Source organism: Chiloscyllium punctatum, chromosome 41, assembly GCF_047496795.1.
Source record: "Chiloscyllium punctatum isolate Juve2018m chromosome 41, sChiPun1.3, whole genome shotgun sequence".
NCBI lineage: Eukaryota > Metazoa > Chordata > Chondrichthyes > Orectolobiformes > Hemiscylliidae > Chiloscyllium > Chiloscyllium punctatum.
Window position 1 is genome coordinate 10,508,111 of NC_092779.1, and position 12,906 is coordinate 10,521,016.

The 12,906-nt window shown below is 42.7% G+C and overlaps 1 protein-coding gene across 1 annotated transcript in view; it reads left to right on the forward strand.

The window, feature by feature from the left end:
- The window catches only part of LOC140464837 (PH domain leucine-rich repeat-containing protein phosphatase 1-like), a 183,380-nt gene extending 179,780 nt beyond the window's left edge, over positions 1 to 3,600 (forward strand). Inside the window, exon 17 of the mRNA XM_072560355.1 lies at positions 1,568 to 3,600. Within this exon, the coding sequence (XP_072416456.1) occupies positions 1,568 to 2,722 (1,155 nt within the window). The 3' untranslated portion in view covers positions 2,723 to 3,600. The remainder of the gene's footprint in view (positions 1 to 1,567) is intronic.
- The last annotated feature ends 9,306 nt before the right edge of the window (positions 3,601 to 12,906 follow it).

Consider the following 12,906-nt stretch of genomic DNA (forward strand, 5'->3'; position numbering starts at 1 on the left):
ATCCAACCATGCAAGTCAGCCTTGTCCTCTTGAACTGACCTACCTGTCCATCATCCTTCCCACCTATCCACTCCACCCTCCTCTCCATCCTACCGCCTTCACCCCCACCTTCATCTACCTATAGCTTTCTCAGCTACCTTTCCCTCAGCCCCACACACCGCCCATTTATCTCTCAGTCCCCTTGGGCCACAAGCCTCATTCCTGATAAAGAGCTTATGCTCAAACCACCGACTTTCCTTCTCGGATGCTGCCTGACTGGCTGTGCTTTTCCAGCACCATTGTCTTTGATCACTGCACAAATGTCAGACAATGACCATCTTCTCCATGAGAGAATCTAACCATCACCACTTGACATACATTGGCATTACTTTCACTGAATCCCATACAATCAACATCCTACGTGTTACCATTGACCAGAAATTAAACTGTAGTAGCCACATAAATATTGTCCTTAAGTGAGTAACTCACCTCCTGACTCCCAAAGCCACCATCCACAAGATATAAGTCGGGAATTCTCCCCACTTGCTTGGGTGAGTACAGCTCTGACAATGCTCAAACTTGACACCATCCAGGACAGAGCAGCCTATTTAGTTGATAAAGACATGCACAAATATTCACTCCCTTCAATTTTTAAGGAAGTAAGAGCACATCTGTAAACTCTAACTCTAATAGTTTTATTGCATGGTATACATGCAGCCAACAAAGCTGTAACAATCCAAATTAACTCTCAATACAGTGATGACCTGAACTTCAAAAGATTCTACTGATTCTCCCTTTTCTGGAAATGAACTGTTTGTGCGAAGGTTCTATTCTTCAAACTGAAACCCCTGGCTTGACTGATCCAGGAAACCATAATTTCTGTATTGAGTAGCAGAGCAGAGAACAGTTGTTTTGACCAAGTAGAACCTTTGGCATAACCAACTTGTCATGTATTTTTGTTAAAATTACTTTCCATAATTATATTTTAAAAATACTTAACCTAAGAATTGTTGCTTTTTGAGAAGTCTGATATTCTCATGTCTTGATTTCTGAACAAATGATGACACTAAGAAGCTGCTGCTGCTGCTGATATCCAATTCTGTCCAAATTAAAATAACTATTTAGGATGTAGCTTTTTTTTCTATTTTGTATTGTCTACAGATATAGGGTAGCATGGTGGCTCAGGGGTTAGCACTGCTGCCTCACAGCAGCAGGGACCCAGGTTCAATTCTAACTTTGGGCAACTGTCTGTGTGGAGTTTGTACATTCTCCCTGTGTCTGCATGGGTTTCCTCTGGCTGTTCTGGTTTCTTCCCACAGTCTAAAGATGTGCAGGTTAAATGGATTATTTGTGCTAAATTGTCCATAGTGTCCAGGAATGTGTAGATTAGGTGGATTGGCCATGGGAAATGAGGAGTTGCAGGGATTGGGTGGGCGCTCTTCAGAGGGTCAATGTAGACTTGACAGGCCAAATGGCCTGCTTCCACACTATAGGGAGTCTGTAAATGTTTTATTCTGCATAATTTCTACACCTCCTTTATCTATTATTTGCACTCATTCTGAAATTAATGTTACCCCTTTTATTATAGGACAATAAAGTTAACGGTGTGACTGATTCTACAAGGATTTTGGGCTACACATTCCTTCATCCATATGTTGTGCCTCGACCTCATGTTCATTCTGTTACACTCACACCTCAAGATGAGTTCTTCATTCTGGGTAGTAAAGGTCTCTGGGACAGCATTTCCCATTTGGAAGCTGTCGAGTCTGTGAGAAATGTCCCTGATGCTCAAGCTGCTGCCAAGAAGCTTTGTACCCTGGCCCAGAGCTATGGATGCAATGATAGCATCAGTGCTGTGGTTGTCCAGCTGAACGTTAGTGAGGACTGCTTCTGCTGTTGTGATATGAATGGTATACCACCTCCCAGCCCAGGTATTTTTCCTTCATCAGTAAATGTGGTAATAAAAGACAGACCGGGAGATACCTTGGGGATGCCATCATCTAGCAGTGGTGTTGCCTCAGAGATAAGCAGTGAAATATCCACCTCAGAAATGAGCAGTGAAGTGGGTTCTACAGCCTCTGATGAGCCTCCTCCAGTCACAACTAATGATGGGGGCTCCTCGTTCCATGGTGAGCAGCGTTGTATGCTGCATCCAGTATGTTTGACCAGCTCATTCCAGCGGCAGCTGTCCAGTGCCACCTTCTCCAGCACGTTTTCAGATAATGGATTGGACAGCGAAGATGAGGAGCCTATTGAAGGTGTGTTTTCCAATGGCAGCAGAGTGGAAGTTGAGGTTGACATTCATTGTAGTCAGATGAAGGAAAAAATGTCAATGCACTTAACTTCTGATGCGTGCGATGAGGGAATAGTAATCAGCGCAAATGAAGATGAAAACTCTGAAAAAACACATCTTCTTAAAATGCATGGTGACAGTGATTGGCTGGATAATGACAGCAGTAGGTTTGAATACTCCACTACAGGGACTATTGGTCGAAGGCGTGGAAATGGTTCTGTTGCACCTTCGGAGAAGAGCCACAACTTGATTGAGGTGGCAGCTGATGTACCGATGAAAAAGAGTGGAGGCTACTTTGCTGCCCCTGCGCAGCCTGATCCAGATGATCAATTCATTATTCCCCCAGAATTGGAGGAAGAAGTGAAGGAGATTATGAAGCAACACCAGGAGCAACAGCAACGTCAGTATCAGTTGGACCAGCTCCCAGATTGCTATGATACACCTCTATGACCAGCAGGAAAACAATTAGTTTTAATCAATTTGAGCTTTGTATGCTCTTTTTACTTCTAAATTGAGACTGTTCAATTGAGATATTTTTGTCTCCCTTTCTAAGCCCTCTCTGCCAGTTGCACACACTGATGTGCAGCCATTTTTTTAAAAAAATCATCTTTAGCACTGTTCTTATGTTGTGATTAATTAAGATAAAAAAATTAACAAATTTTCATATAGAACATTGTTTGTACAAGACGAGAACATATTTAGTATATTGCAAGCTGTCATTATTTGTAAACTATTGAGTATTTGTTTTAAAAACAGAAGCCTAAGTATTATGAATGAATGATTCTAGATAATGCTATAAATGTATTTCTAAAATCATGGCTTTTTAAAGTGAAAGTCATAGAAATTTGTAGACTTTAAAGACTAACTCCTAGGAGTTGCAAACTCATTAATGTGACATAGTCACTGAGATTTTACTAATCTTCTCTGAGAGAACAGCTGATTCACAAATTATTTGTAAATAGTTTAAATGTTGTATAGTGATGCAAAAACACAATGTTACACCATCAGAGTCCTGTATCGGGAAGAGAATAAAGCAAAGAGGACTTTCTTTTAAAAAATCATCCCCTGAATGCAACTATAATGAGGTAATGAGTAACTGGATTTTGATGTGATTACCACCTGCCATGCTTTCTCTTTTCGGATCACCTTTTGTTCTTTCAATTGGCCTGCTTTTACAGTTGAGTTCCTGCTCTACCATGTCGTCTGCTGCTCACACCAGCAGTGTCCTGATGTTGTCACAAAGAAAATAAAATTATATACAAAGGACTCTTGAATAGATATGTTCATACACTTTTGTTTAAAATAACTCTGCAGTTTAGGTAAACCTGTATGGTTCATCTTTCATTAAAGATCAATTCCTAAGCAGTATACTTCAAGAGACCAAAAAGGTATTGCATAGGACCAAGGTGTTTTTGTTGTCACTGCCTTATTTCAGTGTTTCACAGACAGAGAGGAAAATATCAGCCTTTTATGACTTGATAATAACTATAGATTCACAACGGGTCTTATGCGTACAGTATCTTGCAGGAATTTACTAGGAGAGATAGATGGGAGCTGGGCGAGAAAATCAATATGAAATTCTGATATGAGATTTGTCTGTGACTCAATGGGTACCACTATAGCCTCTGAATCAGAAAGTTGAGAATTTAAGTCCACTGCAGAAACCTGTGCACAAAATCCAGGCTGACCAATACTGAAGAAGTGCTACACTGTAAAACATACTGTGAGATGTTAAACTGAAACTTTGTCTGCTCTCAGACTTGCATAAAGGGCATTTATTTTGAACAATAGCAAGAATGTTCTGCCCTTTAATCCCTGCTTGTCTAATTCGAGAAAGGCAAAGAAAATAATAGACTAGGAAGTCTATGTGGATTATGTTTTGACCAGAGAATGTTAGTCATTTGAATTCTAATGCTTGGTGGATAATTTTCAGTCCACATACTCTGTAATATTGTTCGAACATTGTTCAGAAGTTATATGTTATTGTTACAGTCAGATGGCATCAACAATTATGATCAGTAACTGTCGAGCAAGGATTTTGTGTCCCAAACCTGTTTAGCAGACTGTTTCATGTGTGTGGCATTCAAGACCCAGAACAGACAAATCGCATAGAGTCATTGTTTAATACAGCATGGGATCAGGCCCTTCAGCCCAAACTGGTCCATGCCGACCACTCAGCCAGTTCCTGTTGCCTGAATTTTATCCATATCAATCTAAACCCTTCCCATTTATGTATGTATCCTAATGTATTTTCAATGTTGTTACTGTACCTGCGTCAACCACATTCTCTGGCAGCCCATTCCATATACACACTACTGTCCACGTGACAAAGTTGCCCCTCAGGTCCTTCTTAAATCGTTCCCCTCTCACCTGAAACCTATGCCCTCTAATTTTCAATTCCCCAACCCTGGAAAAAAGACTACAGTATCGACATTCATCCTATCCCCTCATGATTTATACACCTCAATAAGGTCACCCCTCATTCTCCTATGTTCCAAGGAATAAAGTCCTGGCCAGCCTCTCCCTATAACTCAGGCCTACTAGTTCTGGCAACATCCTCGTAAATCTTGTTTACACTCTTCCCAGTTTAATTATGTCTTTCCTATGACAGGGGGACCAAAACTGAACACAATACAACCAAGGGCGGCCTCACCAATGACTTATACAACTGTAGCATGTTTGATACCTCAAGAATTGGGGTGTCTCTAATCCAAACAGAAAGCAGATAACCACTTATAACTTGTCTTAATGACAATTTTGAAATCATACAATAGTACGTACAGAAGCAGATTATTTCAGTCTATCAGGTCTGCACCAACACATTCAAAAAGTAAACCAGTTGTTACACCACTGCTTCTTTGCATATGCAAACAATTTATAATCTTCAAATATTTATACAGTTCTCTTCTGGAAACCACTATTAAATCTGTTTTACTTGCTAATGCTATTCAGGACATTTAGCTGATGAGTTTGGGTCATTATCACAATTAACTTACATGCGGGACAGAAGTCATGATCCAGATCAAACCTGTTTATGTAATCTCAGTCAGTAACTGAACACTGACGTGATCAATAAGTTCTGTTGGTAGAGGTTTTTGTCACTCAAAGCAACTTAGAGCCACTAGACCTTGGAGTGCAGGTTCATAGCTCCTTGAAAGTGGAGTCGCAGGTAAATAGGATAGTGAAGAAGGCGTTTAATATTGGTCACAGAGTATTGGGTATAGGAGTTGGGAGGTCATGTTGAGGCTGTACAGGGTATTGGTTAGGCCACTGTTGGAATATTGTGTGCATTTCTGGTCTCCTTCCTATCGGAAAGATGTTGTAAAACTTGAAAGGGTTCAGAAAAGATTTACAAGTATGTTGCCAGGGTTGGAGGATTTGAGATACAGGGAGAGACTGAACAGGCTGGGGCTGTTTTCCCTGGACCATGGGAGGCTGAGGGATGACCTTATAGAGGCTTACAAAATTATGAGGGGCATGGATAGGGTAAATAGGCAAAGTCTTTTCCCTGAGGTCGGGAAGTCCAGAACTAGAGGGCATAGGTTTAGGGTGAGAGGGGAAAGATATAAAAGAGACCAAAGGGGCAACTATTTCACGCAGAGGGTGGTACGTGTATGGAATGAGCTGGGGAGAAGAACAGACAAAGGAAGCACATGGTGAGGTCATTGCAGGAGAGAGACAGAGAGAGAGAGAGAGAGAGAGAAAACCTGCACAGTTACTGCCATTGCTGTTTGAATTCATGTATCACTGGACATCAGCGTGTGTCTGGGAAAATTAACAAGCAGTGAAATTCACAACTGATCTTGGAGGAACTGTTGGGCGAAGTTCACAGCACAGAATCAGATAAGTTAATCATTTTTTAAGTGTGGCCCGCAGAGAATCTGCAGGAGGGAGTAGAGTGGGTTCTTTCTTGCTTATATGTTTTTTGGAGATATATCTCTTGATTAAACTTAAAATATAAGCCGTAACTATTAATTTAACCTGGGGTAGTGTTTGTAGAGGAATACGACGGTGTTATTTTCTGGGTGTGTAGATTGTGAAGGAGCAAAAATGCCCTTTTAATACAGTGATATGTACTTCTTGTCAGATGTGGGAGTTTAAAGAGAGTTTAAGGGTTACTGCGGATTATATCTGTCATAAATGCTGTAGGCAGTGAATCTTATCAGATCAAATGGATCAGTTGGAGAGACAGTTAGAAGCAATGAGACATAGATGGGTTAACTCCAGGAAGGGTAAGAGAGGTAGGCAACTGGTGCAGGAGTCTTTTGTGGATGTACCCATTTCAAACAGGTATGCTGTCTTGGAAAATGTAGGGGGTGATGGATTCTCAGGGGAACGTAGCACGAACAGCCAAGTTTCTGGTATTGAGACTGGCTCTAATGCAACGAGGTGTACGTCTGATTCCAAGAGATCAATTGTGTTAGGATGTTCTCTAGTCCAAGGTACAGACAGACATTTCTGTGGCCAGCAGTAAAAAAACAGAATGGTGTGTTGCTTCCTGCTGCCAGAATCAAGCATTGTTTTCACGGGGGAGAGTGGCCAGTAAGAGGTCATTGTCCACATTGGAACAACAACATAGGAAAAAGGTTGAGATTCTGAAGGGAGATTACAGAGAGTTAGGCAGAAATTTAAAAAAGAGGTCCTCGAGAGTAGTACTATCTGGATTACTCCCGGTATTACGAGCTAGTGAGGGCAGGAGTAGGAGGATAGAGCAGATGAATGCATGGCTGAGGAGCTGTTGAACGGGGAAAGAATTCACATTTTTGGATCATTGGTATCTCTTTTGGGGTAGAAGTGGCCTGTACAAGAAGGATGGATTGCTCCTAAATTGGAAGAGGACTAATATACTGGCAGGGAGTTTTGTGAGAGCTGCTCGGGAGGATTTAAACTAGTTTGGTTGGGGGGGGGGGGGGGGGGGGGGAGGACGAGGTGGGACCCAGGGAGATAGTGAGGAAAGAGACTGAGACTGGTACAGTTGAGAACAGAAGCAAGTCAAACAGTCAGGGCACACAGGGACAAGGTAGGACTAATAAATTAAATTGTATTTATTTCAATGCAAAGAGCCTAACAGGGAAGGCAGATGAACTCAGGGCATGGTTAGAAACATGGAACTGGGATATCATAGCAATTACAGAGACATGACTCAGGGATGGGCAGGACTGGCAGCTTAATGTTCCAGGATACAACTGCTAAAGGAAGGATAGAAAGGGAGGCAAGAGAGGAGGGGGAGTGGCATTTTGATAAGGGATAGCATTACAGCTGTGCTGAGGGAGGATATTCCCGGAAATACATCCAGGGAAGTTATTTGGGTGGAACTGAGAAATAAGAAAGGGATGATCACCTTATTGGGATTGTATTATAGACCTCCTAATAGTCAGAGGGAAATTGAGAAACAATTTTGTAAGGAGGTCTTAGCTATCTGTAAGAATAATAGGGTAGTTATGGTACGGGATTTTAACTTTCCAAACATAGACTGGGACTGCCATAGTATTAAGAGTTTAGATGGAGAGGAATTTGTTAAGTGTGTACAAGACAATTTTCTGATTCAGTATGTGGATGTACCTACTAGAGAAGAAGCAAAACTTGATCTACTCTTGGGAAATAAGGCAGGGCAGGTGACTGAGGTGTCAGTGGGGGAGCACTTTGGGGCCAGCGACCATAATTCTATTAGATTTAAAATAGTGATGGAAAAGGATAGACCAGATCTAACAGTTGAAGTTCTAAATTGCAGAAAGGCCAATTTTGACGGTATTAGGTAAGAACTTTTGAAAGCTGATTGGGGGCAGTTGTACACAGGTAAAGGGACAGTTGGAAAATGGGAAGCTTTCAGAAATGAGAAACGAAAATCTAGAGAGTATATTCCTGTTATGGTGAAAGGAAAGGCTGGTAGGTATAGGGAATGCTGGATGACTAAAGAAATTGAGAGAATGGTTAAGATAAAGAAGGAAGCATATGTAAAGTATAGACAGGATAGATCGAGTGAATCCTTAGAGTATAAAGGCAGTAGGAGTATACTTAAGAGGGAAATCAGGAGGGCAAAAAGGGGACATGAGAAAGCTTTGGCAAATAGAATTAAGGAGGATGCAAAGGGTTTTTACAAATACATTAAGGACAAAGAGGTAACTAGGGAAAGAATAGGACCCCTCAAAGATCAGCAAGGCGGCCTTTGTGTGGAGCCAAAGAAAATGGGGGAGATACGAAATGAATATTTTGCATCAGTGTTTAGTGTGGAAAAGGATATGGAAAATATAGACTGTAGGGAAATAGATGGTAACATCTTGCAAAATGTCCATATTACAGAGGAGGAAGTACTGGATGTCTTGAAACGGGTGAAGGTGGATAAATTCCCTGGACCTGATCAGGTGTACCCTAGAACTCTGTGGGAGGCTAGAGAAGTGATTGCTGCGCCTCTTGCTGAGATATTTGTACCATCGATAGTCACAGGTGAGGTGCCGGAAGACTGGAGGTTGGCTAATGTGATGCCACTGTTTAAGAAGGGTGGTAAGGACAAGCCAGGGAACTATAGACCAGTGAGCCTGATGTCGGTGGTGGGCAAGTTGTTGGAGGGAATCCTGAGGGACAGGATGTACATGTATTTGAAAGGCAAGGATTGAAGGGCTCCTGCCTGCTCCTCGGATGCTGCCTGACCGTGACCTATGTGGAATTCAGTAAGGCGTTTGATGAGGTTCATCATGGGAGACTGGTTAGCAAGGTTAGATCTTGGTAGTGGAAGGTTGCTTTTCAGACTGGAGGCCTGTGACTAGTGGAGTTCCACAGGATCAGTTCTTAGTCTATTGCTTTACGTCATTTATATAAATGATTTGGATGTGAACATAGGAGGTATAGTTAGTAAGTTTGCAGATGACACCAAAATTGGAGGTGTAGTGGACAGCAAAGAAGGTTACCTCAGAGTACATGGGATCTTGATCAGATGGGCCAATGGGTTGAGGAGTGGCACGTGGAATTTACTTTAAATAAATGTGATGTGTTACGTTTTGGAAAAGCACATCAGAGCAGGATTTATACACATAATAGTAAGGTTCTGGGGAGTGTTGCTGAACAAAGAGACCTTGGAGTGCAGGTACATAGTTCTTTGAAAGTGGAGTCACAGGTAAATAGAATAGTGAAGAAGGCATTTTGTATGCTGTCCTTTATTAGTCAGACAATTGACTATAGGAGTTGAGAGGTCATGTTGTGGTTGTACAGGACATTGGTTAGGCCACTTTTGGAATATTGTGTGCAGTTCTGGATTCCCTCCCTCCTATAAGAAGGATGTTGTGAAATTAAAAGGATTCAGAAAAGATTTACAAAGGTGTTGCTTGGGTTGCAGGATTTGAGCTATAGGGAGAGTCTGAATAGGCTTGAGTTGTTTTCCTTGGAGTGTCAGAGGCTGAGGGGTGACCTTACAGAGGTTTATAAAATCATAAGGTGTATGGATAGGGTAAATAGACAAGGGGTGGGGAGGTCCAAAACTAGAGGGCATAGGTTTAGGATGAGAGCGGAAAGATATAAAAGGGACCTAAGGAGCAACTTTTCACACAGAGTGTGGTATGTGTACGGAATGAGATACCAGAGGAGGTGGTGGAGGCTGGTACAAAAGGCATCTGAATGGGTATATGAATAGGAAGGGATAAGTGCTGGCAAATGGGACTAGATTAGGACATCTGGTCGGCATGGACAAGTTGGATTGAAGGATCTGTTTCTGTGCTGTACACCTCTATGACTCTATGCTCATTGTCATATTTCTCCAGCAATCTAAACTAAACCATCTGCAAAGGAAGATGTGATCATACAAATTATGTGATCATAAGATCTTTCAAAAGTCACTGAAGTCGGGGAAAGACCCGGATGATTGGAAGATCGCTGTTGTAACCCCTTTGTTCAAGAAAGGATCAAGACAAAAGATGGAAAATCATAGGCCAATTAGCCTAACCTTGGTTGTTGGTAAAATTCTAGAATCCATCGTTAAGGATGAGGTTTCTAAATTCTTGGAAGAGCAGGGTCAGATTAGAACAAGTCAACATGGATTTAGTAAGGGGAGGTCATGTCTGACAAACCTGTTACAATTCTTTGAAGAGGTGACAAGTAGGTTAGATCAGGGAAACCCAGTGGATGTGGTCTGTCTAAACTTCCAAAAGGCCTTTGATAAGGTGCCACACGGGAGGCTGCTGAGTAAGGTGAGGGCCCATGGTGTTCGAGGTGAGCTACTGGCGTGGATTGAGGATTGGCTGTCTGACAGAAGGCAGAGAGTTGAGATAAAAGGTTCTTTTTCGGAATGGCAGCCAGTGACAAGCGGTGTCCCGCAGGGTTCAGTGTTGGGGCCGCAGCTGTTCACGTTATATATTAACGATCTGGATGAAGGGACTGGGAGCGTTCTAGCGAAGTTTGCCGATGATACGAAGTTAGGTGGACAGGCAGGTAGTACTGAGGAAGTGGGGAGGCTGCAGAAGGATCTAGACAGTATGGGAGAGTGGTCCAGGAAAGGCTGACGAAATTCAATGTGAGCAAATGTGAGGTCTTGCACTTTGGAATAAAGAATACAAGCATGGACTACTTTCTAAACGGTGAGAAAATTCATAAAGCCAAAGTACAAAGGGATCTGGGAGTGCTAGTGCAGGTTGAATCCGTGATTAAGAAAGCGAATGCAATGTTATCATTTATCTCAAGAGGGTTGGAATATAAAAGCAGTGATGTGCTACTGAGCCTTTATGAAGCTCTGGTTAGGCCCCATTTGGAGTACTGTGTCCAGTTTTGGGCCCCACACCTCAGGAGGGACATACTGGCACTGGAGCGTGTCCAGTGGAGATTCACATGGATGATCCCTGGAATGGCAGGTCTAACATACGAGGAATGGCTGAGAATCCTGGGATTGTATTCATTGGAGTTTAGAAGGTTAAGGGGAGATCTAATAGAAACTTACAAGATAATACATGGCTTGGAACGGGTGGACGCTAAGAAATTGTTTCCGTTAGGTGAGGAGACTAGGACCCGTGGACACAGCCTTAGAATTAGAGCGGGTAAATTCAGACCAGAAATGCGGAGACATTTCTTCAGCCAGAGAGTGGTGGGCCTGTGGAATTCATTGCCGTGGAGTGCAGTGGAGGCTGGGATACTAAATGGCTTCAAGGCAGAGATGATAAATTCTTGATGTCACAAGGAATTAAGGGCTACAGGGAGAATGCTGGTAAGTGGAGTTGAAATGCCCATCAGCCGTGATTGAATGGCGGAGTGGACTCGATGGGCCGAATGGCCTTACTTCCATTCCTATGTCTTATGGTCTTAAATTAGGAGGAGAAGTTGACCGTTTTGCCTTTGAACAACCTCTGCAATTCAATAACATCATACCTGATGTGATTTGAGGCCTCAGGTCCACAATGTCAACTATTCCTAATAGCCTTTGACTACTTTGTTAATCTAGAATCTAACTACTTTTACCTTAAAAATATTCAATGACCCAATGAGCACAAGGGAGCAGTGATTGTTCCTGTAATTGCTTGAAAAGAAATGCAATTAGTTCCATCTCATACTTCCCAAAATTGTTATCTTTTATGTGGTTTTGGTTCCTTATAGTGGGTGGAGGAGTGGGTGCACCCAATGCCAGCTACTCAAAAACCGTGTTAGGGAGCTGAAGCAGGGTGAACTTCGGATCATTTGGGAGGTGGAGGGGGTTATTGAGCGGAGTTAAGGGAGGTAGTCACACATCAGGTACAAGAAAAAGTCAGATGGGTTTCAATTAGGGGATGGAAGGGGAAACAGCAGATAGTGCAGGAACTCCTGCGGCCGTTCTCCTCAAAACAAGTATACTGTTTTGGATACTGTTGTGAGGGGGTGGGGAAAGACTTACCAGGGGTAAGTCATGGGGTCTCTTGTGCAGAGTCTGTCCCTGTTGCTCAGAAGGGAAGGGGGAGAAGAGCAGAGCATTACTCATTGGGGACTTCATAGTTAGGGGGACAGATAGGAGTTTCTATGGGAATGAAAGAGACTCACTGTTGGTGTGTTGCTTCCCAAGGTTCCAGGGTTTGTGATGTCTCTGATCATGTTTTCAGGATCCTTAAGGGGGAGGGGGGAGCAGCTCCAAGTGGTGGTCCACATAGGCACTAATGACGGCACAATGGTTAGCACTGCTGCTTCACAGCGCCAGAGACCTGGATTCAATTCCCGCCTCAGGCAACTGTGTGGAGTTTGCACACTGTAAGTAATTCATCTAATCTAATGACATAGGAAAAGGGGATGGGGATTTAAGACAGAAATTCAGGGAGCTCGAGTAGAAGCTTAGAACTAGAACAAACAGTTGTTATCTCTGGTTTGTTACCCAAGCCTCCTGCTAGAGTGGTGAGGAAGTGGGAGAGAGAGGAGTTGAACACGTGGCTACAGGGATGGTGCAGGAGGGAGGGTTTCGGATACCTGGATAATTGGGGCTTGTTTTGGGGTAGGTGGGATCTCTACAAACATGATGGTCTACACCTGAACCAGAGGGATACCAATATCCTGTGGGGGGAGGGGGGGGGGATTTAAACTAATTCAGCAGGGGGAATGGGAAACTAAATTGTAGTTTCAGTGTCCAGGAGGTTGAGAGTAGTGAGGTCAGAAATAAGATTTCAAGGTCACAAGAGTGTACTGGCAAGCAGGAAAGT